The sequence below is a fragment of the Acomys russatus genome, chromosome 1 (assembly GCF_903995435.1).
Source record: "Acomys russatus chromosome 1, mAcoRus1.1, whole genome shotgun sequence".
Classification (NCBI taxonomy): Eukaryota; Metazoa; Chordata; class Mammalia; order Rodentia; family Muridae; genus Acomys; species Acomys russatus.
In genome coordinates, this window is record NC_067137.1 from 120042756 (window position 1) to 120070055 (window position 27300).

General features: G+C 57.0%; 1 protein-coding gene across 1 annotated transcript in view; it reads left to right on the forward strand.

Annotated features, from left to right (window-relative positions):
* Positions 1-18264, forward strand: part of Kif26a (kinesin family member 26A) — a 36068-nt gene extending 17804 nt beyond the window's left edge. Inside the window, exons 4-16 of the mRNA XM_051152145.1 lie at positions 286-476; positions 5588-5777; positions 9800-10012; positions 10547-10640; positions 10917-11179; positions 11285-11468; positions 11629-11791; positions 11943-12105; positions 12584-15488; positions 16191-16396; positions 16556-16576; positions 16860-17010; positions 17215-18264. Of these exons, the coding sequence (XP_051008102.1) occupies positions 286-476; positions 5588-5777; positions 9800-10012; positions 10547-10640; positions 10917-11179; positions 11285-11468; positions 11629-11791; positions 11943-12105; positions 12584-15488; positions 16191-16396; positions 16556-16576; positions 16860-17010; positions 17215-17396 (4926 nt within the window). The 3' untranslated portion in view covers positions 17397-18264. The remainder of the gene's footprint in view (positions 1-285; positions 477-5587; positions 5778-9799; positions 10013-10546; positions 10641-10916; positions 11180-11284; positions 11469-11628; positions 11792-11942; positions 12106-12583; positions 15489-16190; positions 16397-16555; positions 16577-16859; positions 17011-17214) is intronic.
* The last annotated feature ends 9036 nt before the right edge of the window (positions 18265-27300 follow it).

Genomic DNA, 27300 nt, shown 5'->3' on the forward strand with positions numbered 1-27300 from the left:
GACTTGAGGGCTGTAGAGTCAGTTAGTCCCTGTTTGGGCCTGCCTTCTCTTCCATGACTGGTGGCTGAGGCAGACCTGTCACATGCCCTGAGCTGGGACGTGGGTCCTTTCGGATTGCCTCGGAGGTCTTTTTGTTAGGGTCTCAGCTGTGACTTTCCAGTCACAAAGGCAGGATTTTGCGTGTGTGTGTGTGTGTTGAGGGGGTAGGTTAGGATACTCACCCTGGGGTGGTGGGTGCCCCTCTGTCACCTGCCTGTTCCTCACGTGGGTTTCTCCTTCATCCAGGCTGAGGCGGCTGTGGCTGCTGTGGCTGTGGCCGACACTGTCCGAGACTGCGCCCCAACAGTGGGAGCTGATCGCATGCCTAAGGCATGGGGCCGAGGAGCAGCGTGCACGTCAGCCCTCGTTACCCCAGCCCCAGGCACCTCATCAGGGGGCTCCACAGGTCCCTCTGCGGCGGCCTCTTTCTTTATAAGGTATGTCCTCTGGGGTCACACAAGCTGCAGTATGCTCCTGGGAAATGGAGGCCCTGGGTTCTTGGTCCCTGGTGGCCTGTGGCCTATTATTGGGAGAACTGTGGTTCAGTCGGTCAAAGAGTGGGGCCTGTGAGAACCCTGTCTGGCCTCCCAGGGCACTTTTTAAGGGTACCTGCCTAGGGCCTAGGTGCATAGAAGGGACAGGGGTGTGGTTTGACCCTCCCTCTTCAGGATGTCTGGCTTAAGGATGTGAGACAGTGCAGCTATGGTGGTCTGGCAGGAGGTGGAGACAGGCCATCCCCCACTCCCCAGGCCCCTGATTTTGGCCAGTGGATGGGGGTGGGTGGGGGCGAGTAGTGGTTCCCTGTCCTGAGGCCTTTGGTCTGCTACAGTCCTACCCTCATCCAGCAGCCTGAGGGACAGGGATTACAGGATGTAATCGTCGTAATGAGAGGTAATTGGCAGCCAGCTGGGGGTCACTGTCCCATTAACAGCCCACATGGGCGCTGAGAAGCTTGTCTGCATCATGCTGGGAGTGTGCAGAGGATGTCTTATCAGCCCTGGTCCGGAGGGACTGCAGAGCCTGATGGGGGGCGTGACGGGGCATGCGATTAGGGCATTGTCAGCGCTGGCTGATGAATGCTGCCGGGCACTACTGCACCCCTCCGTGGTAAAGATGTGGCCTCAGCTGCCACCCCAATTAGGTACGCAGAACCTGTCCAGGGCTTTCCAGATGGGGACGGGCAAGAGTCCTTTGCAGCCTGCCTGGGAGCCTGCGTATGCCAACAGCAGCCAGGGCAGTGTCTAGGGGGCTGGGCACGTCCCTACCCTGCTCATCCCTGATCTCAAGGGCCTTTGCCTTGAGGATTTGGTGCCTGTGAGGCAGCGACACCCCTCACATGGTGCTTGGTAGGAGGTTTCGAAATGCTCCGATCTCTTGGGAAGCATTTTTGACGTGGCCATTGGTCCTGAGTCTGGGTACCACCCAGCACCCTGATCCTGAGGTTCCCAGTGCCTGAGGAGAGTCTGCAGTGAGCGTATGGCCCCCTCCCACTGGCTCCCCAGCTACCCTTCCCCGGCTGCAGGCAGCAGGTGCTGGCTGCCTTTTGTCTTATCCCAGGCTGTGGAGGCTCTCCTCCCTGAGCAACGCCCTGACCTTGGAAAGTTACCATAGAAACAAAGAAACAAGTGGTCTTGGGTGGGGGCTGGAGGCGTGTATATGTGTGTGTGTGTGTGTGTGTGTGTGTGTGTGTAGCGCGACTGGCTGCCATTACTTCCAGCCTGTGAGTCACTCTAAATGTGACTGAGTGTGTCAGGCTTCTTGACCTGTGATGTGTGTCCTGCTGAGGGTCAGGTTGATGGTAGATGGTTTTGCAGGTGGTTTCCCAGCATGGCTGGGAGGCTCACCCCAGTGAGCTTTGAAACTATGCAAGCACTGCCTGGCATTGTGGGTAAAGGAGGGAGGAGCTTGCCCAGAGTGCTCCAGGAGGCAGTGGAGCGCTCACCTGGGAGGTTAGAGTGGTCTTGCCCACCCTGCCCTTGGGAGATTCCCACAGTGGGTGGGGGGCGGGATGAGTCTTGGGTCTGTGAGGGTGGCCTTGGATGGAGGCCAGATCAGAGAGTGCCCTCGTGGGCTCTGGGGGTGGGCTTCAAGAGCTGAGGAGGAGTGGTGGCAGGTGCATCTGTGCTGTGCACACAGGGTCGGGAGGGCTCAGCAGTTCATGGTGTCAAATCTTACAGGCCCATGGTAAGTCTGTGCCCTGCCGCTTTCCTAAGTGTTTTCCTTCCTCCACTGTTTCTGTGTGCCGTGTCTAGTGAAGGTACACTGTAGCCCCAAGGGGTACCCGAGAGCCGAGTGGGTGGAGTAACGTCCCGGATATACGTCCCCAGTCAGAAATTTGAGGCCACACTCCGTGGGGGCTGCCCTGACCTTGGTATCCATGTTCTGACCCCTCTGTCTGCTATGCAGCTTCCCTTCTCTGCCATGCTCCCTTCAGCACTGCCCACCTGCCTAGCTGTCCGGCTGCCCTTGGTAAACATGGCTTATCCATGGTACCCTGAGTCTAGATTCCTTGGGAGCATCTGCGTGGGCGGCAGGTGTGGGGCAGGGAAGCACTGCACTTCTTCCTTGCCTCCCTGGAGCCCCAGATGTCTTCCTGGACCGATGTTTGGGCCTAGCTGGAGGGCATGGGAGGGCTTGGCAGAAAGAACATTCTCTTGCTATCTCCATTCTCCCGGTAAGGCCCTCAGGTGACAATGGCACAGCAGGCCTTGGGAGGCTATATGTGACAACCCCCTCCTGTCAGGTTTGACCCACCAGGGAACTCGCAGTGAGTGACGTAGGCCCTCACGAGGCAGATCCTGCTGTAGCAAAGGAGGCTTGGTGTGTGGTCTTGCCATGCTCAGCCTCTCAGCTTAGGGGAAGCTTTGAGTTGGCGGCGGCTCATCTCTCCCAGGGAACAGGCTGCCTGCCTTTCAGGTGTCCAGAGATCTCAGTGTTAAGCCCAACTGCCTCTAAAGGTCCTTCCTTTTTAAAGGAGGTGAGTTTTCTTTATGGGAAGGTGGGAATGTGTTTCTCTCTGTTCTTAAGCTTAGGGAGGTGATGGATCTGAGGCTGCTGTTCAGGCTGGCTTCTGCAAGCTGGACGGCATCACTCACGCCCTCAGCTCAGGTGTGTGATGGGCTTCCCGTGAGCTTGGGCAGGGCTTAGCTAATGTCTCAGCTGAAGTCTCAGGGAGGGGGCCTCTACAGGGCAGAAGGCTCAGGGTTGGAGTCTGCCTTGAGGCATCAGGGCAGGATTCCTAGAGGTGGTGTCCTCACGGGTGAGAGGGCGCTCGCTCCTGGAAAGCTCCTGCCTCTTTAAGTTTTCCCATGGGGCAGACTGCCCAGATTTGCCCACTTCTCCCTGGATGTCCCATTGCCCCAGGAATGCCACTTCCTAACAATGTGGTGGCCTTGGTGGCCCTAGGCATGGGACCCTATCTTTTCTTAGCCTCGGTGAGACCCATGTTTCCTGTGTCTGTGCTGCTTAGAACCCAGGTTTGTATCTTTACCAAGTTGGGGTCCTCAGGGGAAGCCCTGGCCTCTGGGACTCCCTAGAGCCCCTGAAAGCCTGGAAGTTTTGGGAGGTTGATGGAAGTTTGTCTCCTTTTCGTCAGAGAGAAGGTACCTGTCCCAAGGCACAGGGCAGAGACCTGCTGTGAGTCGTACTTCGTGAGGGCCTGGTCCTGGTCCTGCTCTAACAGCTGCTGCCGCCCTTCCCTCTGCTGCTATAAGTCAGATCAGACCCTGGAGCCAGCCAGGAAGGTAGCTGGGTCATCTGGTGGCTGTGCTGTGGCCTCTGGCCTCCAAGAGGGCTACCAAGGGCAGGGCTGTGTGTAGTCCCAGTGGGCCCACCCGGCAGAGCCAGCTGCCTCAGTTGGCACGCCTTGGCCTCTGCTGTCTGCTCACCGGTGTAGGTACCTTGAGGGGGTCTGACCACACCCTCCAGACAGGGCACATACTGGGCAGCCCCCATGTACTGCCCTTTCCCCAAATCCTAGGAGCAGGTTTTCTCTGTACCCCCTTGTTGCGGGCAAGAAAGCTACTCTGGGAAGCCTCCGTATCCTGACTAGGCATACCCAGGCCCCTTTCTGTCAGCTGGAGTGGGGTAGCTCTTAAATTAGGCCCCAGCCCTGGGCAGTGCCAGGAAAGGGGGTCATGACTGCCCTGCCGTTAACGTACCTGGAGACTACAGTGCTTTCTGTGGCAGAACTGGGGTGGGGGTGGGGGCGTTCCTCAAGAGGCCACTGAGGTGGGATCTGGAGTGGGGGTCATGAAGAGTCCCCTAGCTGATAGCAGAGTGGGATGGCTCTGTCTGCTGTGGCTCTTCCCAGGCACTGTCCATGCCCTCTGACCCCCTCAGAGTACATTTGGGTTGTAGCTCAGGGTCCCTTCTTGTGCCAGCCTCTCACTTTGCAATGTACACAGTCTGGTAGGTGACAGCGTTGGTCTCTCCTGCCCATGCTTTGCTCCGTGTTTCTTCTCTGAAGGGGCTGAGGAGCTGGCAATCACTTCCTTGCCAGGCTCATTTGAGCTTTGTAAACACACAGGCTTGGGCAGGCACCAGGCAACTGCTTAGGGCACAGTGTGAGGTTTGAGTGCACCCCGGGATGCAGGTGCCACCACTGCCAGAGAACCAGGGTTTTGGGGGCCCCAGGGTCTTCCTGGGCAAGAGACAGCCACTCGCTACTTTGCCCTGTCTGCTGCACACGGGTGCCGCTGCGGCTCTGTTAAGGACTCTGCCATACATCGTAGATTACTTTTATTTTCTGTGATGACACCTCGCTAGGAGGAAGCTGTCCCTGGGGCCTCTTAAAAGACAACTCCTATTAAAGATGAGAGGAGTCACCAGAGTACCAGCTACATGGTGGGAGGTGCCAAGGAGGGCCCCAGGCTCTGAGCTCCTGCGTGCTGGAGGGGAAAAAAAAATGGACTTGGGAGGCCTATGTAGGGGAGAAGGAGCTGGGGCATTTGGGGTGTTGGGGAGAGGTGGAACTGGTTAGATAGCTTCCAATCCTGGTCACCTGCCCCCACCCAGGTCTCCTCCTTTGGAAAGTGGTGACAGGCATAGGAAGAGTGGCTCAGCCAATGTCTCCATGGGGTCCCTGTACTGGAGGGGTGTCTTAGGGCTGTGTAGCTCTCATGGTACACAGGCAAGTAGAAGCCTGAGACTTGGCTAGAGGGCCTTTTAGGGAAGGTGTGTTGGGGGGCAGTGGGGACAACTGTTGCAGGGGTCTGGGGGCTGCAGGAAAGGACCTGACCTTTGAGATGGGGTGGAGGGACGAGGGCTGTGACTTCATCCTTCAAGGCTCAGCACGCACGGAGCGGGATGCAGTCCTGTGACTATATGGACTGTCTGTCTCTTGTCCTTGTTGCAGCCCCAGCCTGGGGCCCCACTCAGAAAAACGAAGTTCAGGTCATGTGGCTGTTAGACTGTCGAGCTTTCTCTTCCGAGTAACTCCCCTTGTGGTCGATGGAGTCTGAGGTGGTCTGATATGGACGTAGACATGGTGACTGGGCGACATGGGGAGCTGTCGGTATACTCTGAGCACCTTGCCTCTCCTCCCCAGGGCTGCCCAGAAGCTCAGCCTGGCCTCCAAGCGCAAGAAGCATCATCCACCACCTGCGCCCACCACTCGTGGCACATCCACCTACCCCACGGACTTCAGTGGTACTCTGCAGCTGTGGCCACCCCCAGTGCCCCCCTGCCTGCTCAGGGCTGCCTCCAAGGCCAAGGAAACCCCCAGCAGTTTCGGAAAGGTACATCCCACCTGAGGTCAGGTGGCCTAGGAGTCGGGAGGTTAGGGCTAGCTGATAAGATGTAGGAGATAGAGGGCCCCCGCTTTTTCCTCCAAGGTCATATTAGGATATCTGGCAGAGCTAAATATGGGGAGTCTGTGGATCTAGGGCTGTGGGAAATGGCAGGAAGAAGCTTGTCCTGACATCCCAGGGGCATGTTCCAGGGCAGCCCTGTGGTGGGGCTCCGGGCCTAGGGGTGGGAGCTGATCTGGAGGGCCCCACTCTTGCTTCTTCCCCGCTGGATGCTGCCTTGGGTTGGGCTGGGCGAGGAGAAAGGATGGAACACCTCAGCTTTCCTGGGTCAGGGTGTGCAGCCAGCCCAGCCAGATGGATTTCAGATAGGTAAACTGAGGTCTGGAAAGGGTGAGAACCGTGTGTGGTGATGGGACAAGCTGGTTGGCTCCAGAGTGTGCCTCAAGGTTCTGATTTGGTTCCTATGGTTGGTACCTCTCTGAGGGAGAAGTCCCTGTACCCCAGGCTTAGTAGATTACTCCTGTGTTAGGTTTATGCAGACGCTTGGGTGAGTTGGGCCCTATTCCCTGAGAGTGGAGAGCCAGACTCTTACAACTGTTGTGGGGCACGGGGTCCTGAACTCTGGCCCATGTTTTTCCTTGAACCTCTGCCTGCTCCAAGGGTAATGTCCCCTCCTAGCCGTTCTGGGAGTTATGGAGTTGGGCTTCCTCAGTCTTGCCCAGTACAGCCATCCCCTGTCTTGGCATGATCCCTGGGTGCTTGTGTCCTGCACACAGAGAGGAAGCTGTGTGTTGGTAGGCCTTCCTTCCCAAAGGGAGGCCTCCTCCTGTGGCAGAACCCCAGAGGGAAGAGCACTCCAGACAGGGCTGTCCAGACAGGCAGCTGCTGGCGAGTGGGAGGGCCTGGGGCTCCTCAGGCCCAGCTGACTTCACTGTACACCCTTTTAGCTCTGCAGGCTGCTTGCACTGCCCTCTGCTTCCTCTCAGAATGCTAATTGGTGGCTGGAAGCCAGGCCTCCTGGCTCCTCCCTTCCCCTGGGATGGGGCCACACCCCAGGGTTTCCTCAAGGCAGTCTGGTGGAGGTGGCCTCTGGTGGGGTGGAGCATGAGAAAGAGACTAGCCTGGAGCTGAGTGCAGACAGTTGGCGTGGGAGCCACAAACTCATTCAATGTGGCAGTTGTGTTGTGGCCAGGCCCAGGAGTGTAGTAGAGTTGGCTCAGAAAGCCTCTCAGTCCTGGACCCCACCCCTAGCTGTGTGGATCCAAACCAGTGACTGACCTTCCGTTCCTGGCCCCAGACCACTGTATTGTAGTGGTGGGTTTGGTTGGCAGCTCAGCCGTCTGAGGCTTGCTGGGGCCCTTCCATGAACGGTGAAGGTCTGAGTATATACCTCGTTCAGCCCTGGGTGGGTGGAGTGTGAGCGGGCCAAAGGCAGCCTGCCTCCTTTTCGGATGGTTACAGTTCTTGGTGTCAGTGGCACCTACCTTTGCACCCCACTCTGTTGGCACAAGGGGCGTTCCTCACCCCCACTACTTATGCCTGCTAGTCCTTGGCTGCCCCCACCTTTCACCCTGGCAATGTTTAATAGATGAGGCTTCAGCGCTGTCTAGTGAGAGAGGGACGGGGGGGGGGGGGGGGGGAGCGGGGGGCGGAGATTGGATCCAGGCCTGCCTGACTTGAACACCTATTCTCTCTCTACCCACCGTGCTCTAGGGCAGACAGGTGGTTCCCTCTGACCAGGCTGTCACCATTTTTTGGCTGTGTGGGTGGGTACAGGGCTGTGCTGAGGCCTGAGGAAGAAGGCTGGGCCTAGGCCTATCTGTCCACCTGGTTTCTCTTCCTCAGGGTCTGTGGCATGTGCAGGGCCTGTGTCTGCCTTAGGGCTGGTGGGATAAGGCCCCGCAGACTCTCAGAATGGTGGCTGTGCTTTGCTGTTGCTGTATTTTGTGGGCTGGTGGCTCTTTGCTGCCTGAGGGAGGCCCTCAACCTTCTATGTGCCTGACCCCGGAGCCTCAGGGCTTTCCCCAGAGACCCGGTGTCCTGGCCACCAGCCTGTTAACCAGTCCCTATCTCCCACCCCTCTGTAACCCTCCCTGGCTCCAGGTGTTGTTAGCACTAGCGTCAAGTCATCAGAAGTGCCTCCTGAAAGGCATTTAATATAGCCACAGAAAAGAAGTTAGATTACACCCAGTGTCTGACATTAATGTGCTACTTAAGACAATTCATCAAACGGTGGTATTAAAAAGACATCTCTAGTGTTGGGTGCTGAGCAGCGCCCCTCCCCCTCCCCAGACTGGTCCACCTCTGGGGAGCTGAGCTGGAAGCCCTGCTTTTATGTAAAATGTGCTTCCCCTCCCCCCAGCCAAGTGGCTTTGTGATATCTGCACATTTGGAGGGTGAGGATGCTCTGTCTCCTGAGAGACCCTGTCATTTCCCTGAGGTAATGACAGGTTCTTTGCAGCAGACAATGGACTGGGGGCAGTGGGGGGCAGGCTGGTCGAGGTGCCTGGCTCAATCCCCTCCCTGCCTGGGGACTCAGGAGACATCAGAGCCAAATCGCAGCTTCTCCAGGCCTCTCCTCCCCACCAGGCATCCTCTCACATCTCCAGAACCCATTTGGCTCCTGAAGTGGTGAGGAGTTCACGCTGGGGGGAAAAAAATTGCCAAAAATTACCCGGAAGTGCACATTTTCGCCTGCACTGCAGCAGCGTTTGGAAATGAAATCGTTTTGTTCGCGTCACTGGGGAATAAAAGAATCGATTCTTGCCTGATGGAGCCCAGGTCCTGAGTCGTGCAATAGCCAAGTATTTCTCTGCTCCCCTCTCTCCCCAGAGGGTGGGACACTGCACTCCACGGGAGGCTCTGCATATCAATATGCCCCTTGTCCACTGGGAGTGAGCCTGTGGTGCCTGGGCAGGCTGCCCCCCTAAACCAATTTTGCAGCATTATGTATCTGTCACTTACAATTAAATCCTTGAAAAATATTGGTTCTGAAATGAGTCTCTGGTAATTTGATTTACGCCAATGTGGGAGAAGTCAGAGATTTCTATTGGAGAGTGAAAGGTGTGGCCTCCAAGCAAAAGGGGAGCCCTAACTCGGGGTTCCTGCCTCACACCTGCCCCAGCCTCCCTCCCCTGCATGGCCATACCTGTGGGCAGTATGCGTTCTCCACATAGGTTTTGGGGTGCTGCAGGGCAGTTTTCTTGGGCATCCTCAGATGCTCCCCTGCGTTTTCAACGAGGGCTCCAGGCTTGGTATGGGCACAGGACACGTTGGAATCTCCTTTGTGTTTCTGCCGTGGCCCAGGCTGGCTAGTCGATAGCAGAGCTCCAGAAGATCAGGTCCTCCCTTGTCCATTCCTTTCTCCCACAGCCCTCTCACACTCAGTCTCCCCAGACTGGGGCTTGGTATGCAAGATTTCAGGATTCCCTCTTTGCAGGTTGGAGTCTGGTTCCTCCACTTTTTGCCCGTCTTAGTTTCTCCGTGAGCTTGTGAGAGCCTGGCCTCCTGAGGTGGTTCAGGGCAGAGGCAGAAAGCCTGGAGCTCTCCATAAGGCCTCCCAGCCCTCGGGGCTTTTCGCCCTTCTGTGGGTTTGTTCCTCTGTTCGTCCTACAGGTGTGCTTGCTAGCTTCCTGGCGTCCATGGAGGACTTTGGCCTGAAGCTGGTGTTGGGGAGGAGAGAATGAGGGGCCCTTGAAGGAGAAATGGTTAGGGACCTAGGGGGTCCTCACTCCTGTCTCTGCTAACTGTCCTCTACTTTCCTGCCTCGCCTGTCTCCTGCCTGGCTGACTGGCCATGCACCGCACCAGCCTCACTCCACCCTGGGCTTCGTTCTCTCTCTACCCCGCTGACCTCATGTGGGATCTGCTCAGGCAGCATTCCTGTGGGATCCTGTACCCATGCTGAGACCTGGCCTGCTGTCCTGACTCGTGTGTGCTTCCCCTGCCCTGTAATTAGTGGCCAGCTGGGTGGAGGGCGGAGCTCAGACGCCTGCTTCTGCCAACCCCCAGGTAAAGGTTATGCTGCGCATCTGGCCAGCCCAGGGAGTCCAGCGCTCTGCTGAGTCCACAGCCTTCCTGAAAGTGGACCCTCGGAAGAAGCAGGTGACTCTCTATGACCCTGCTGCTGGACCTCCAGGCTGTGCGGGCCTCCGGCACACCCCCACAGCACCAGTCCCCAAGATGTTTGCTTTCGACGCCATCTTCCCCCAGGACTCGGAGCAGGTACAGTGGAGTGGAACTCTTGGGTGCCTGTGAGAGCATCCAGTCTGATCTGCTTTTACAGAGTGGGGGCCTAGCTGCCTGTTGGACCTCCAGGCCTGCCTCCCTAGCCACCTTAGCCTAAGACATTTCCCTGGCCTCTGCCTGGTTCTGCAGGCCAAGTGTTAGGGAAACTAGAGACACCCTGCGGGCCCCCCTTAACCCTCCCTCCCCCGCCCATGCCCACCTAGTTCACTGAGCAATGCCCATGACTTCCTTGTGCTGTGTTGAGGGCAGCAACTTTCAGGACTGGGTGTGGTGTTTGGGCATATGAGCCTTGCTAGCTCATCTTACGTGTTACCGTATGGATCTCCGACTTGCCTGCCCTGTACTTCCCGTATGAATGAGGGAAGGCCCTGTGTTCCGTCTGTCAGTTCAGCTTCCCTGTGGACTGTCTGCCTGCATGTGACCAGGGCCGATGGGCCTTAGGTTTACAGATGTAGCAGGAGGCACTGGCCACGGTCATCTGCCTAACCCCCGCATTGGGTCCCTCCCCAGGCTGAGGTCTGCTCGGGGACTGTGGCTGAAGTGCTTCAGGCTGTGGTTGGGGGAGCTGATGGCTGCATTTTTTCCTTTGGCCACATGAGCCTTGGTAAGTGTTCTGTAGCCCCCGTGCACCCCTTCTAACTGTCCCCCTTCTTGGTTGCTGCCGTCACTGGTTGAAGAAGGAGGTGGTTCTCCATGTTGGCGTGGGAGTAGGGATCTCACAGCGAAGCTGAGGCAGGCAGAGGCCTCAGAGTGGCTGGAGGATGTGTCAAGGTCTTCTGGGGTGGCCCTGAGGACTCACTGGACAGGTTCCTAAGCCTGGCAGAAGTCTTGAGGGCGGGCTGTGGAGAGTCAGTGGTTCTCATGTGCCCCTGTCTCCCAGGCAAGTCGTACACCATGATCGGGAAGGACAGCTCCCCCCAGAGCCTGGGCATCGTGCCCTGTGCTATCTCCTGGCTCTTCAGGCTCATTGATGAGTGCAAGGAAAGGATGGGCACACGCTTCTCCATCCGCGTGTCGGCTGTGGAAGTGTGTGGCCACGACCAGAGTCTGCGGGACCTGCTTGCTGAGGTGGCTTCGGGCAGCCTTCAGGACACCCAGTCTCCGGGCGTGTACCTGCGAGAGGACCCTGTGTGTGGGGCACAGGTGCGCCAATACTCGCTTCTAGCCTCTCTGGGGCTGTGGAGGAGGGAGCACTCTGCTTGGCCTCAAGCCACTAAAGACACGTGGCATCCACTTTTCCTCTCACAGCTCCAGAACCAGAGTGAGCTGCGGGCACCCACGGCAGAGAAGGCAGCCTTCTACCTGGACGCGGCACTGGCAGCCCGCAGCACTAGCCGCGCTGGCTGTGGGGAGGACGCCCGGCGGAGCTCCCACATGCTCTTTACGCTGCATGTGTACCAGTATCGTGTGGAGAAGTGTGGCCAAGGAGGAAGTAGGTGCACGGGGGAGGTGGGGTGTGCGTGTCCATGGGGTTGCCGTGCCCTCCCCCCAGAGGGGGCGTTCCTTGTGGGCATCTCTGCTTGCCTTGGGTGGGCTGTGGAACAGTGTCTGGGTGTCCAGGCCCCAGCATTTGCTTGCACATATGTTTTCAGTGTCTGGAGGCCGTAGCCGTCTGCACCTCATCGACCTGGGCAGCTGTGAGGCGGCACTTGGTAGAGGTGGGGAGGCCTCAGGAGGACCCCCGTGTCTGTCTCTGTCGGCTCTGGGCAGTGTCATCCTGGCCCTGGTCAATGGCGCCAAGCATGTGCCCTACAGGTGAGTATGGGAGCATGGACAGGCACCAGCAGGGTGACCTCTAGGGACCTGGCTATTTTGATGTCTGGCATTTCTGGGAGCCTCAGTGCAGGGCCAGCAGCGGTCAACACCTCACCTGACCTCAGTCCCTGAGCACCTCCTTGGCTTGTAGGGACCACAAACTCACCATGTTGCTGCGGGAGTCCCTGGCTACGACCAACTGTCGCACCACCATGATTGCGCACATCTCAGACTCTCCCACCCACCACGCGGAGACACTCAGCACTGTGCAGCTGGCTGCTCGCATCCACCGCCTGCGCAAGAAGAAGGGCAAGGTAAGCCCCACCCATCTCCTGCCGTCTCCCAGGGACACCTAGGCCCCCAACTCTGATGTCAGGGAAAGCAGGCAATAGGTGGGTCCCTTAGGCCCCCAGTCCCTGGTGAACTGAGCAGGGATGGACCTGCTTACGATAGGGTTTATGGTATGAGAGGAGTGAACAGCACCCCAGTGGGAGACTTCTCAGGCCGTCCAGGTATGCTGAGGTCACAGCCCTAGGTCTGTACTTGATGTAGCATAACCTTTTCCGCCTGAGCTCCTCTCTCCCCACCCTGTGACATGATCTGTGCTGATCACTCCCTCAAGGCTCCCCAGAAGCCCCCTTATGTTCTGTGCCCTGTAGTGCGCGATTCTCAGGCCTTGCCCGGCTACTATCATCTCATGGAAACCACACCCCTATGCTGCTGGGAGGGCGACCAGGGCTGTGTGCAGACCGGGGTGGGTCTACTCACAAGGGTCTGTTGTGCTGCCCCCAGTATGCATCCAGCTCCTCAGGAGGGGAGAGCTCCTGCGAGGAGGGCCGGGTCCGCCGTCCCCCACACCTTCGGCCCTTCCACCCACGCACCATGGTGCTGGACCCTGACCGCTCGGCTCCCGGCCTCTCCGGCGACCCTGACTACTCATCCAGCAGCGAGCAGTCCTGTGACACTGTCATCTACGTGGGTCCTGGTGGGGCGCCGCTGTCAGACCGCGAGCTCACAGATAATGAGGGCCCGCCCGACTTTGTGCCCATCATCCCCGCGCTGAGCCGACGTAGGCCCTCCGAGGGGCCCCGGGATGCCGACCACTTCCGCTGCAGTACGTTTGCGGAGCTGCAGGAGCGGCTAGAGTGCATAGATGGCAGCGAGGGATTCCCTGACCCCCAGGGTGGCTCTGATGGGGCCAGTCCTGCCGCCCGGGGAGGCAGGAAACCTTCGCTACCCGAGGCCACGTCCCCAAGGAAGGCTGTGGGCCCCCAAGTGGTCACCAGCTCCCCTCGAGGCAGCCCTGGGCAGGATACTCACCGGAGCAGTTCAGAATCCTCTAAGACTTGTGATCAGAGAGTAGACGGTACCCGGCCTGAGCCAGCTGCCCCAGACAAGAACACAGGAGGTGGAGGCAGGAGGCTATTGCCCAGTCCAGCCCCTCCACCACCTCGGCAGCCAGAAGCTCGAGGTGTCCCCACAGAACCTGGGGGAGATGGCCCTGACGGTGTGATGCGGACACCCCCTGTGGGCATGAGTGGGCAGGTGGCCTTGTCCCCACTGCTCTCAGACGCAGCTTACCCTTGCCCGTCTGCTCGTGGCCGCCACCTGGAGAGAGGCCTGCTGACCACCACAGTGACCCTGCAGCAGCCAGTGGAACTGAATGGCGAGGATGAGCTGGTGTTCACAGTGGTAGAGGAACTGCCTCTGGGGGGACTGGCAGGGGCCACACGGCCCTCCAGTCTGGCCAGCTTGGGCAGTGACTGTTCCCTGCAGGCCCTGGCCTCAGGGTCAAGGCCAGTCAGCATCATCAGCAGTATCAATGATGAGTTTGATGCCTATACCTCGCAGGTGTCTGAGGGCCCAGGAGATGCTGTGGAGCTCCCGGTGGGAACGACATGGGCCGGAGGCAGTCCAGCCTCATCCATTGGCTCCTGGCTGAGTGATGTCAGTGTCTGCTTGGCTGAAAGCCGTGGTCCCACACCACAGCCTCCCTTCTGCCCTGACTCTGCAGCAGGGCTGGGTCCACCAGAGTTTCCTGCCCCAAGCAGTACCCTAGAGGACGGCAAGGTCAGGTCCTCAGAGAGTGCAAGACCCGACAATCCTGCCTCAGCCCGGAGTCCGCACCCTGGGGAGGCGGTCACAACTCCGACCCGACCTGGCAGAGAGCCTTGGGCCGGGTCACCACCGAATGAGGCAACCTCAGCCCTGGCCATCCACTCCAGCCTCCCCCGGAAAAGCAGGACTACCTCCACAGCCAGCCGTGCTCGCCCCAGCCGGGGTCCCTACAGCCCCGGAGGCCTGTGTGAGGACCCTTGGCTACTTCGGGCAGAGGACTGTGACACACACCAGACAGTCACCACGGCCAGGGCCCCAAGCCCAAGCTCAGGGTCCCCGCGACTGCCTGAGACTCAGATCATGCTGCCTTGTGCCCAGAGAGTGGTGGATGGATGCGAGGTGGCAACCAGAGTGTCGCGGAGGCCAGAGGTTGTGGCTCGGATCCCACCTTTGCGGAGGGGAGCCACCACTCTGGGAGTGACCACACCTGCTGCTTCCTGTGGGGACACATCAGCAGAGGCGTTGGTCCACTCAGGAAGCCTAAAGACCACCTCCAGCAGTAAGAAGAACGTATCTCCCAAGGTGGCCTTCTTTCCAAGGCCTAGTGGGGCAGGTCCCCCGGCCCCTCCTGTGCGCAAGTCTAGCCTGGAGCAGAGCACGGGCCTTGCCCCTACCCAGGTCCTGGGGGTGACCCGGGCAGGGACTACTTCTGCCTTCCGAGGGGAGGAGGAAGCCAGGCCCAGTGGTCGGACTGATTACCCTGTTCCCAAGGCCACATCCAGCCTGAAAGCCCGAGCCGGCAAGATGGAGGTAGCACAGCGTCCCGGTGGCCACATGTCCCTGGAGCGGTACGAGGGTCTGACACATGGCAACAGCAAGGTCAGAGAAGTTTCAGGACGGCCGCCAAGGGCTGTGCCCAGGTTGGGCGTACCACCCACCAGCCCCCCACTTGGACCAGCTCCTGCCTGTAGGAGCAGCCCAGCTAAAGGTGTTGGAGCATCCAAGCCTCCACCTGGTGGGACTAAGGGCCGTAATCTGGGGGCCAGTACATCTCGGGCTCTGGCTGCTCCAGTGAAGCCTCTGGCCCCTGTGGCAGGCAAGACGATTAGTGGCCCTGTGCCAGGACCCCGAATGGCTCCAAGGGCTGTGCCTGCTGGCATTGGGGCCAAGGCAGGCCGGGGCACCATCATGGGCACCAAGCAGGCGTTCCGGGCTGCCCATAGCCGTGTCCATGAATTGGCAGCCAGTGGATCTCCCAGTAGAGGCGGCCTCTCCTGGGGCTCGACTGACTCTGACAGCGGCAATGACAGTGGTGTGAACCTGGCTGAGGAGCGGCAGCCCGTGAGCCCCGCACTGCCCTCCCCCTACAGCAAAGTGACTGCACCGAGGAGACCCCAGCGCTACAGCAGTGGCCATGGCAGTGACAACAGCAGTGTGCTGAGCGGGGAGCTCCCCCCTGCCATGGGCCGTACCGCACTCTTCTACCACAGCGGTGGCAGCAGTGGCTACGAGAGCATGATCCGCGACAGCGAAGCCACTGGCAGTGCCTCCTCAGCCCCTGACTCCATGAGTGAGAGCGGAACTGCCTCCCCGGGTGCCCGCTCCCGCAGCCTCAAGTCCCCAAAGAAGAGGGCCACAGGTGGGCAGCAGAGCTAGTCCCTCTTACAGACCTTGACCCTGCCCCAGGCCGCCCCAGGCTCTAGTTGTGTCCTGTGCTCCCGGCAGCTGGGTCTTGCAGCCCTGTGGGTTCCTCATTGAGAGCCAGCTCCGTGGGGTGCTCCTTTCTTGGTTCTTGGGGGGTGGGCATGGTCTTTCCACTCTGCCGCCTCACCCGGTGTCGACGAGCGCCAGGTGTGCACAGCCCTTGGTAGCTTATAAGCCATATGGCCACACAGTCCCTCACAGGGTATAAACTTAGACCCCAGCACTGGGAAAGACCTTCAGATTGTGAGTGCACGTGGCATCAGCCCACACTTTACTAAACACTCCCGCAGCTTTCTTCTATGTGCAGGCGCATGGCCCTCTAGTATATAAGCAGTCCCGGTGTGTTCCCTTCCCTCACCCCACCCCAGCGGCTGCTTCTTAACCTGACAGTATGATGCAAAGATTTGGGGTCAAGCTAGGCACTGGGCCCTGAGCTGAGCTCTCCCTGCCTGGTGTTCTAGCTCCTGCCAGTGCTGCTCTGGACCCCTCCCTGTCAACCAGAGGGGAAGGGAGGATGTGAGTTAGAGCCATGAGTGCTCCTGCTGAGGGAGCAGTTGGCATGGCTGTGCAGGCGGTGTGAGTGACTAGAGCCTGGGGTATCCCTGGCTCTGCTCACCAGCACCTGGCTCTGTTTCAGGTCTACAGCGGCGGAGGCTGATCCCGGCCCCACTACCTGATGCTGCTGCCTTAGGCCGAAAGCCCAGCCTTCCTGGGCAGTGGGTGGACTTGCCTCCGCCCCTGGTTGGCTCTCTAAAGGAGCCCTTCGAGATTAAGGTCTACGAGATAGATGATGTGGAGCGCCTGCAGCGGCACCGCCTGCCTCTGAGGGAGGAAGAAGCCAAGGTCAGTCAGGAAGGCTGCAGGGGCTGGGAACGCCGCCCCCCTGCCCCCGCCCAGGGTGGCAGGGAGGGCTGTCTGATGACTCTCTGGGCCCCTGAAGCCCCTGGGCCAGGAAGCCCCTGACCTCACTTTTTTTCCCCCCCCCCCCCCCCCTGTCCACAGCCCTCCCAGGATTTGGAGAAGGTAGGCAGCAGCCTGGAACATTCATTCCTGGTGCCCTTTGCGAGGGGTGGGTGACTGATTGGAGGGACTCTTGAGGCTACCACTGTCTTCATAGAACTGGACCCAGGGTCCAGGGACTCCTGGTGTGGACCCCCTGCAGACTCTACCCTCTTTACCTTGGGGGTTGGCCATGTGTCTGTATGGGCCCTGAACAGGGAGGGAGGCCACGGCCAAGGTGCTGAGGCCCTAGGGAGAGTCCCTCCCGTTCATATCAGAACCCACTTACCATGTCCCTTGTCAACAGGGCCCAGTGTGCATCAGCTCCAAGCTGCGGCTAGCAGAGCGCAGGCAGCAGCGGCTGCAGGAAGTGCAAGCCAAACGAGACCACCTCTGCGAGGAGCTGGCTGAGACCCAGGGCCGGCTGATGGTAGAGCCCGGGCGCTGGCTGGAGCAGTGTGAGTGCCCCCTTCCTTGTCCCTGGCTGAGCAGTGGGACACCCTGCTCCCTAGTCTCTCCCTTCTCAGCTGCCCTAAGGTGCTCTCATACAGTAGGTGGCAGGAGGGGAGGATCCAGTGGGCTGACACTTCCTTGGGGAATTTGAAGAGGGAATCTGGCTGCCATCCTGGCCTCTGCTTTGACCCTGTCTCTCTTCTCTCCAGTCGAGGTGGACCCGGAGCTGGAGCCGGAATCAGCTGAGTATCTGGCAGCCCTGGAACAAGCCACAGCTGCCCTGGAGCAGTGCGTTAACCTGTGCAAGGCCCATGTCATGATGGTCACCTGCTTTGACATTGGTGTTGCTGCCACCACTGCTGTACCTGGGCCACAGGAGGTGGACGTTTGAGGTGGAGCACAGGGCATAGGCAAGGATGTGCAGGGCAGCGGGGGCAAGGATGTGGGATGGAGTGAGGATGTGGAGAGGGTTGGCGGGTTGAAGACACAGGGTCTGTGCAGGACTGGGGGATCTTAGAGAGGAGATGGAGGGTGGGGGAAGGGAGGGCCAGCCAGTGGACAGAGAGAGCACGGGGATAGAAAGACTGTCGCCACCCAGACAGCCACGCAAGTGCCTTTAAATTTGAGTAGGCCTTTTCTCCTTTTTCTAATTTGGTGCTACGGACTCAAGACAGGACTCAGACACCAGCAGACAGAGTCTCAGCCAGGGTGGCTGTGGCCACGCTGGCCAGGCTAAAGCCAGTTTGTTTCTGATTTTGCCTTCCTTACAACTAAGCAGTTTTGTGTAGCAGGGCCAGGCCTGTTCTGGGCCAGCTTTCTTTTAGATTGGGTTAGTTTTCCTTTGCAGCAGCTTTCTCTGGACAGGCCTGCCACACCGCAGCCGTGGTGTCCTCTGCGGGTGGACAGCTAGCCTAACCTCCGGTCCCTTCCTTTCCTTGAGGGCCCCACTCTGTTCTGAGGACACCAGAAGCCACAAACAAGGGCTGGGCCATGAGCACACAATGCTTTCTTTCACGGCAGGAATTCTTACCAAAACCACAAGCAAAAAAAGGACAAAAACAAAAACAAAAAACAAAACAATGAAACAAACCACCGCCAACAAAGACGGGTTGTGAGTTTTTGTAAAAGTTCTGTTAGCTTCATATTTTTGTATCATTTTTCCTATAAACGTAGAATTTGCAGTGGGATTTGAAGACAAATGATCTAAGTTTTTATGGTTTTCTACAGGTATTCCTAGGTCGGGGGCTCTTGGCAGCTGTGGGGGGCAGGCTTTTCTGGGGGACACTGGGGGCAGTGGGGGGGGCGGTCTGTGGGAGGCTGTTCTTTGCGAATGCAGATGAGGGGTGAGCCTGCCAGCCTGTGATGTGGCCCGCACGCAGGTTCGTGCTTTCTGACCGCTGTGTATTTTATAGGTGTCCAGACCTTTGTACAAATGTGTAGATAACATCTTGCGATGGTTTTTATTTGTGAATAAAAGACGTGTTGATTGTTCACGTGGCTCTGAGTTCACTGGGAGCCCCACCCCCCATGTGCTCACAGTTTACAGTGCAGGGGGCTGAGGAGGCTGCGGGTGCTGGGGGACCATCACAAGACCTGAGGATTTCAGGGAGCCTTGCTCTTTGCCTCCTGTTCCCGTACAAGCACGCATGAAGTTGAAGAGGTGGCTGGTGGCAGCCTGGAGTTCAAAATCACACTTCTTCTTTAACCCCCTAGGACCTTGAGCCCCAAAGGTGAAGCTGAGAACTAGTCTTAGGGGCCAGGTGAGAGGGAGAAGGCCTTTCCTGAAGGCTGCCAGCTCATTTCCACTTGGGGTTTAATATTTGGAGAAATCAAAGTGACAAAACTGCAACTCCAGAAAAGCTTCAGTTTCTTTCCTTTGTTCTTGCTTTGTCTTCCCGGAGCTGAGCACATGGGAGCCTTTGCCCACCAGGGCTGGCTCCTCCTATGGTAGGGTGGCCTAGCCTGGGTACCCTCTGAGGTCTCTCACTCCATGTTACCTACTGAATTAATTTGCCTCTCCCTTTGTCCCTGTGCCTGGTCCTGTTGTAGACTCCCCGCCTTGTTGCAGGCTCTGGGATACTTTCCTTTTCTTTACTCCTGCCTCTCCTAGTGTGTGCGCCCCCCCCCCATTCCTGGGATGTCCCCTTCTTTGGCCTCTGGCAGTATTCATGGGGGCCTCTTCTTGGTGGCCCTGCTGTCAGGGCCCCTCCTTGGTGGCAAGTCACACCTTGTGTGGTCTCTCCTTATACATATCCTAGCCTCAATGGGGCCCTTGGGTGGAGTAGAATCTGAGTCATCATCACACTTCTGCATGACACAGGGCTGGGCCCCAGTGAGCGCTGGGGGGCACTTGCTGAGGAAAGTAAATGAATGAACAAAGGAACAAGTCTCCTCAAAGAGGGCCCTGGCCAGGGCAGAAGCCGCCTCAGCACAGACAGCACCCCACGGCAGAAGACTGCCTAGCAGCTGCTCTAACACAGTCTGTTCTCTGTGGCCACTATGGGTCGGGCAGGGTTGTCCCCTTGCTGCAGCAGGTGTGAAGGGTTGGGAGCTACAGACCCAACTGGGGAGGTACCCAGATCCCCCTAACCCTACATTTCTTGCTCTGTTTTGAGCCGACAGCACACAGACTCTGGAAGGATGGTGACAGTTTCAGCCAGCCCTGTGTCATCCAAGACACTCTGTCCTTGGAGTCAGATGTCCCATTGCACAGGGTATTTGGGGGTGCAGGACAGTCTCAGGAGAGAGGCGAGAAGCCCATGTTATGTCTTGCAACTCGGTGCCCACGTGCACTGCACGCAAGTGCTATCTGCAGAAACAGCAGCGTAGGATCCAGGCAGGGTCTGCGTAGAGCCTGGGAAGAGCCTCCCATGGAACCCCTGCAGTGTGCTCCACCTCCCTCACATGTGCCACTGGGGCTGTGCGTGCGTGGGTGGGCAGCAATTGGGACACCTCAGCTACGCTTTCATCTTTCTGTCCTGGGAGTGGGCTAGAACCTCCTCCACAGAAAGAGGCATCGCCAGCCTTGATGCCCAAGTTTGTCTTTGCCTGGTCGGTACCTCTGTAGGCAAAGCCCAGTCTGCCGATCGCCTCCTGGGTAAAGCCCACTGCCCACAGTCCAGGCTTGAGAAGCACTGGAGCTGCTTTGCTGGACAAGGAACCCACTGTCCTCGGGCCCTGGGAGCCTTGCATGGCCTTTCATCTGGAACATCAAAGCCCTCAGCCCTGTCATTAAGGGCTGGGAATCTTGTGGGGAGCGATGTGAGTCCCACTACACCCATTTTATGGATGGGAACACAGCAGTCAACCAGAACCCAGCTCTGTAGTGGAAGCTGAGTTTATGGCAGTCTGCCCCATGCCTCCTGTGATGGGTCTGTGTGCATCCTCCTTAGGGACAGAAAACGGAGACCAAGGGGAAGGGGCCACTCACACTCCTGCCTCTCCTCAGAGGAGGGCAGACCAAGATCCTGAAGGAAACATCTCTGAGAGTATGCAGTCCAAGGAAGCCTGGAGTACAGCTGCGATGTGGACCAGCTGTTACGGGGAGAATAGTCAACAGGGACCTGAAGCCAGAGAGGCTGGGCCACCTGCCTGGGCCATGTCAGGGTACAGGCTTGTGGCAGCTCGGGCGTCTGCTCTCACAGGCTCAGAAGCTGGCCTGGCACCTGGCCACATGCTTCCCCAAGGCAAGGTGCCCGCCTGACTCAGCCTGCGAGTTGGGACCTGTTCTGATTACCCTAAGCACTCCAGCCTTGGCACAGAAGGCCCAGTGGGTAGGAGGGGCCAGAGGCTTCCAGGGTGCAGTAGGAGACTTGGAAGAGGCCAGAGCCAGACTGTCAAAGCAGGCTGGGCAGTAGCTGAGCTATGTGGCTGCACCCCTTCAAGCCCTCAATGGGGAAGGGCTGTGGGCACTAATCCTTGTGCAGGGTCAGGCCTTCTGCCTGAAGAGCTCTCCGGAAGTAGCCCCAGCTTCAGGGGAGTCTACCTCATGGTTCCAGGGGTACTGCAAGGCCCTATGTCATAGCCACACATCCTTGCCGGAGAACCCTACACCTCTGAACTGGGATGGAGACACTTCCATTCCCACCCGTCACCCCTCTGGCTTGCCTGGTCCTTTCCTGGGCCAGGAGCACTGGGACCAGGCCTTGGGATCTGCTCTCAGCAAACAGGAAGCTCCCAGAGCGATCTCTCTCTCCTGATAATTGTGTTTAACAAGACAGGATCCAGGCTGTTTCCACACAGGAAGCTCTGGAAGCTGGGAGGGGCTGGGAAGGAATTCCCTGAGCTACCAAGAGGCTGGCTTTCCTGTAGGGTAGAGGTGGGATGAGGTACGGTGGGGTCTTGGTAGGAAGCCAAGAGCTTCCCAGTGGTGGGACCCACTCAGAGGCCCAGCCTGGTGGCCTTAGAAGTTCTCTTTATGACTGGGGACATTGAGGCCCAAGTGTGAGGGTCTGTCAGCCCTTTAGATAAGGGCACGGCAAAGGGTTTTCCCTTCTACAGAGCCCAAGGAGGCCAAGTGCAGGAGCTGAGCAAGGGACATCTGTTGTCTCTAGGAGGGCCCAACCCCCACCCTCTCTATGGCCCTTTTCTCCAGGGCGTTGCTCTGCCCTGGGCAACCTAGGCTGCTCCTTGGGTGCCTTCTTTGCCAAGGCTTTTTTAAAAAACGCTCCGCCCCCCTGCCCCTGCTCACCTTTAGATGGGGTGAGGTTCAGCTCTGTGATCCTGTTCACTCTGGAGACAGAGGCAGGAGGATCTAACAATCAAATTCTGCCTGGACTAAAGAGTAAGACCCTGTCTCAAAATGGGGGAGATGGCTCAGAGGTTGAGAGCACTGGCTGCTCTTCCAGAGCACTTAGGTGGGATTTCCAGAACCCACGTGGCGGTTCACAATCACCTGTAACTCCAATTCCAGGGCATGCAGTGCCCTCTTAAGGCCTGGCACCAGGGACACACATGCACACAGGCATAAACCCAGGCAAAATGCCCCCACACAAAATAAAATTAAGAATTAGAGTAAAGAAAGACCTGGGAAGGAACTCAGTGGTAGTTCCTCCGTGCGTGCGTGTGTGCGTGTCCCAGGCTCAACGCCCAGTTTTGGGAAAAACAGTAACAGCCCTTTGCTGTATTGTTTTGTTTATGAATTGTCTTTTTTTTTTTTTTTTTTTTTTTTAAGACAGTGTTTCTCTGTGTAGCCTTGCCTGTCCTGGACTCACATTGTAGACCAGGCTGGCCTCGAACTCAAAGGGATCCACATGCCTCTGCCTCCCAAGTGCTGGGATTAAAGGCGTGCGCCACCACCACCCGGAGTGAGTTGTCTTTTTTTAATGTCCTTATTTATTGTGTTTTAAATTTATTTTTATGCGCATGAGTGTTTTGCCTGAATATACGTGTGTACCACATGCTTGCAGTGCCCACAGAAGGGGCATCAGATTCCCCTGGGACTAGAGTTATAGAGGTTGTTAGTCGCCATCGGAGTCCTGGAGATCAAGCCTGGGTCCTCTGGAAGAGAAGCCAGTGCTTCAACCACAGAGCCATCTCTTCATCTACTTTATTGACTTATTTTTTTTTAATCTTTACAAATATTTAGAGCCCAGGATTGCTTTGAATTCACTATGTAGCAAAGAACGACCTTGAATCCCTGATTCTCCTGTCTCCACCTTCCAAGCACTGGGATTGCAGGTGTTACCCACCATTTCTGGGTGTTGTTTATTTATGTATTTTGTTTTTCAAGACAAGGTTTCTCTTTGTAGCCTTGGCTGTCCTGGACTTGCTTTGTAGACCAGGCTGGCCTTGAACTCACAGCAATCTGCCTGCCTCAGCCTCTTGAGTGCTGGGATTAAAGGTGTGCGCTACCACTACTGGGCCTGGTTTTATTTTTTATATTTTATTTACTTTGTTTGTTTGTTTGTTTTGATACAGGGTTTCTCTGTATAACAGTCCTGGCTGTCCTGGACTCGCTTTGTAGACCAGGCAGGCCTGGAACTCACCGAGATCCACCTGCCTCTGCCTCCCGAGTGCTGGGATTACAGGGGTGAGCCACCAAGCCTGGCTGGCCTTGAACGCTTGAACCTCCTACCTCTGCTGGGGTTATAGTTGTGCACTTCCACACTGGATAGATAGACTCACATTTAACATTAGTGTATGTTTAAGCACAATGCTGAGGACACCATGGTAACCCCCTCTCCCTCAGCCGCCTATTGCTTTCCCAATACTCTGTCTCTGTGGTAATGTTTACTGTAACCCATGGGCCAGGATGAGTACACTATGAATGACTGTGGTGTGGCCACTGTGTCTATTGCCTCAGTTTCCCCTTGTGTCTTTCTTCTGGCCCCAAATTCAATCAAGGATGCCTGGGGTGACAGCTCTGCCCCTCTGGGAGCTGGGGATTCTGTACAGGAGGCGCGTCCCCATCCCCTTTGGTCAACTCCTTGTTGACGTTGTTCTAGCTATTTATTGTCTGCTGTGGGCTCTGTCCAACCTCTTAGATCTGTAGCTGAAACACAGCTGGCTGCCGGAAGTCCTGCCGCTAGCCTGTATTATTTCTTGGTCCCAGACTATTGCACTGGGGCCACTGCAGGCCTCCCAGAGGTCATCCCGGCTCCCTGGGCTCTGAGATCTTACTGGCCAGCCCTACCCCAACATGCTTATTTGGGGGGGGCCCACTCACCTCCAGCTGTCCTGCAGCACCAGCAAGGTCCCCTAACATACCTTGAACCAACAGGGATGACAGCTCTGAGGGCAGATGAGGACCTTAGGGGGAGCTAAGGTCTCAGGAGACCCAAGTATAGGTGATAGTGGGTACAGGCCCTGTTTGTCTTTCTTATCTGGGCTCTTTGGGAAGGGAGGACTTTCTAGGGATAGAGGCTGCCATGTGCACACAGCAGGACCCTTCCCCAGGCCTCAGACCAGCCCTGGGATAATGGAGCACAAATGAGCCCTTAACTGTCCAAGACTCACTGGGCCACTCTTGGCTGCAGCCTAGTACCAGGCGTAAGCTTCCCGGGTGAACTCTGTGGCCCAGAGATGGGAGGGAAGTGGCTGCTGGCCTCCTCCAGGGCAGGGTGATGCCACTTTAATTGCTACTGTGGCCTGGACAGCCCAGCCTGTCCCAGAGGCTGAGAGAAGGAGCAATGACGTCCCTGAGAACCCACAAGGCGGTTCCAGGTGGAGTCACTTTATAGCCGCCTTCCCACTGTCGTCATTGTCACCTTGGGAGTGAGTTCACACTGGATGTGCTGCCCCAGGCAGCCAGGCCTCTTGCCAGTGGTTGGCTCATCTGTGCCGCCTGCCATCGGTGGGGGGTTGGCCAGGCCACTTCCTAGGGCATCCTGTAGACCGGGCTGGCAGCAGGCCTGAGGTGGGTAGGTGGGCAGACCGTCGCCATTTCTCATCGAGGCTGCCGCTTGCTCTTGCTTTTCAAAGCAGGAAAGCAGCTCTTCCCACTGAGGGTCCTGGCTTCCCAGCCATGGAGGAGAAGAGACCAGTTAGTGGAAGAAAGAAAAAGTCTTGGCTTGCAGAGGAAACCTGCTGTCGAGGGCCCCCAGTGACATGGGACCCACCCAGGGAGGGATTTCTGAGGATATCAGGTGTGGGACTTAGGACAGCCACTAGCCTGTGGGTCCTTGGCATCTCTCCCTACCAGGGGCTTTAATTTCTCTTGGCTGCATCCAAGTTGTCCTAGACATCACACACAGGGCTCTGTGTGCGGAATAAATCTCTCCTCTCCTCTACACAGAGGATGACGGGCCATATTTCTTGCAGCCCCGCGGCTGTCTCAGAGCTGGTCCGCCTGCCTGAGGCGCACTGGTCCTGCCCTCGCTGATTTGTGATCCTGGCTCTGCTGGTGCTGCTTCTGGACATCTTTATGAGGTGGAGGGGCTTCCGCTGAGAACCATGATGAGTTGGCATGGGCTACAGCTTGGCCGCCTCGCCTGTCTCACTAGCATTCACTCCAGTGTCTCCCAGAGCCAGGCTGAGGCAGGAAGGTACTGACCTTTTGCACTTGGTCTGGAAGTCTGATAGTTGGTTTCAGAGAGTTTCTACAGCCGTCTAGTCTGTGCAAGCCTGGCTCTGGGCTGGGCTAAATGGGACGGTGGGGGGGGGGCTGGGGTAGATGAGTTGATGAGTTGTCTCAGGACTATGCAGGGAACCCAGGTTTCCTGGGGCCTTGGGGAGATGGTAGAAGCTTGCTTGCAGTGGCCTTCAGGGAGGTTGTCCTGTGCTTCTGAGCTACCCAACAAGCCATGGAGGTCAGGCCTGTGAGCCAGTGCCAGCTCTGCCACCTGTTTCCAGGCCTCTTTAATACGGTTTCTCATGTTGTGGTGACCCCCAATGGTAAAATTATTAAAATTATTCTTGTTGCTACTTCATAACTGAAATCCTGCTATTGTTATGAATCCATCATGCAAATATCTGTGTTTTCCAGTGGTCTTTGGGGGGGGGGTCATGACCCACAAGTTGAGAACCACTGTTCTAGTCTCTCACTGTCTTAAGAAAAGGGTAGATATAGACGTCGGTTTTTCTTTTGGCGTGCATGGCTGCCTCTGGTCTATGCTAGCCTCTGCTGTCCACTCCCCCCATACAGAGAATGTGGGTCCCCAGGGTGTTCCCCATTGCTTCCTTCCCTTTGCATTTTTCCTAGGTCAAGGCCTTCAGATTGATTTTCGGGTGGGCAATCTTTCAGGGATTTGGTTTCCCACTGAAATGGTTTCAAATTTAACAAAGGGCTGAACTGAGAACCTCCCAGAAGGAGCTGGCTGGGATTTCGTTCCTGAACCTGAGCCTGGTGGAGGTGGAGGGTGCGCTGTGTGGTCAACTGGCAACATTGGAGCTGATGAGCTAGGAGAGGCCACTTCCTGTAGTAGGGAACCTAGTGGTAGAGAGCAGGCAAGCCTTGGGTGGGACTGGCCTTCGTGGTGCACCTGTCTCCACATGCCTCAGGGCTCTGGATGGTACGACTGGGGCTCACCCTTGGCCAGACACGGTGCACCAGTGACTGTCCCAGCTAGAACACATTTGCAGTTACAGGTGTCTCCGTGTCCAGGCTCATGGACCCCTGCATGGGCTCTATGAAGATCTTAGTCCTATCGGCTGCTAGCATGGCTGGCTGCCCTCACAGCTTCAAGGAAGGCAGACAAGGGTCTGTCAGGGCTTCTCCTTCAAGGCAACTTGGACCTGCGTGTGCCTCCTTGGTATACCACCATCCCTCTAGGGCAGTGGTTCTTAAACTGTGGGTTACGACCCTTTTTTAGGGTCGCAAATCAGACATTTACACTATGATTCATAACAGTAGCAAAGTTACAGTTATGAAGTAGCAATGAAATAATTTTATGGTTGGGGGTCACCACAACATGAGGAACTGAGGGACCTGTCTTGAAACTACTTTGTAGCTAGAGGAGACCATGATCTTGCCAGTGGGGAGGGGACAGAGGCACAGCTCCACCTGGTCACCCTCGGTAACCTGAGGAGTTTCCTTTCAGAGAGGACTTTCAGGACTAGCCAGGGTAAAGCAGCCTTGGGCTTTTATTTAAAAAATCAGAAGGGCGAGCCGGGCAGTGGTGGCGCACACCTTTAGTCTCAGCACTTGGGAGGCAGAGGCAGGCAGATCACTGTGAGTTTGAAGCCAGCCTGGTCTACAAAGCGAGTCCAGGACAGCCAAGGCTACACAGAGAGACCCTGTCTGGAAAAACCAAAACCAAAACCAAAATTCAGAAAGACACTCAAGAAAAGAATAAAGCACACCAGGAGCTTGGACGTAGGCTTCTCAGAGAAGAGTCACGACTTAGTAATCATTTGTAGACTCGGATGTTAAGCGTGGGGTAAGAGGAAAGGGACCTGGGCAAAGAATAGGACCAAGTGTGAGCATGGCTCCTCCAGGGAGAGTCCCCATTCATTAACTATATCTACCATTTTGGTGGCGCTCAACTGTCACATAGGAGGAATACTAGGGAACATTTTTTCTCCTTCCTTCCTTCCTTCTTTTTTTTTTTTGTTTTTCCTTCTGAGACAGGGTTTCCCTGTGTAGCCCTGGCTGTCCTGGACTCACTTTATAGACTAGGCTGGCCCCAAACTCACAGCGATCCGCCTGCCTCTGCCTCCCGAGTGCTGGGATTAAAGGTGTGCACCACCATGCCCGGTTACTTTCTTTTTGATAAGAAAGATTATAGGATGGCTCTGGGAGGACTCTAGGCGGCTCTGGGGGGGGGGGCCTCTGGGTGTGACTATGAACCGATAAGGTAAAGCCAGGAGGACTAGGGTTTCACAAAATCGTTTAGACATGCCTTCTACTGTAAGTG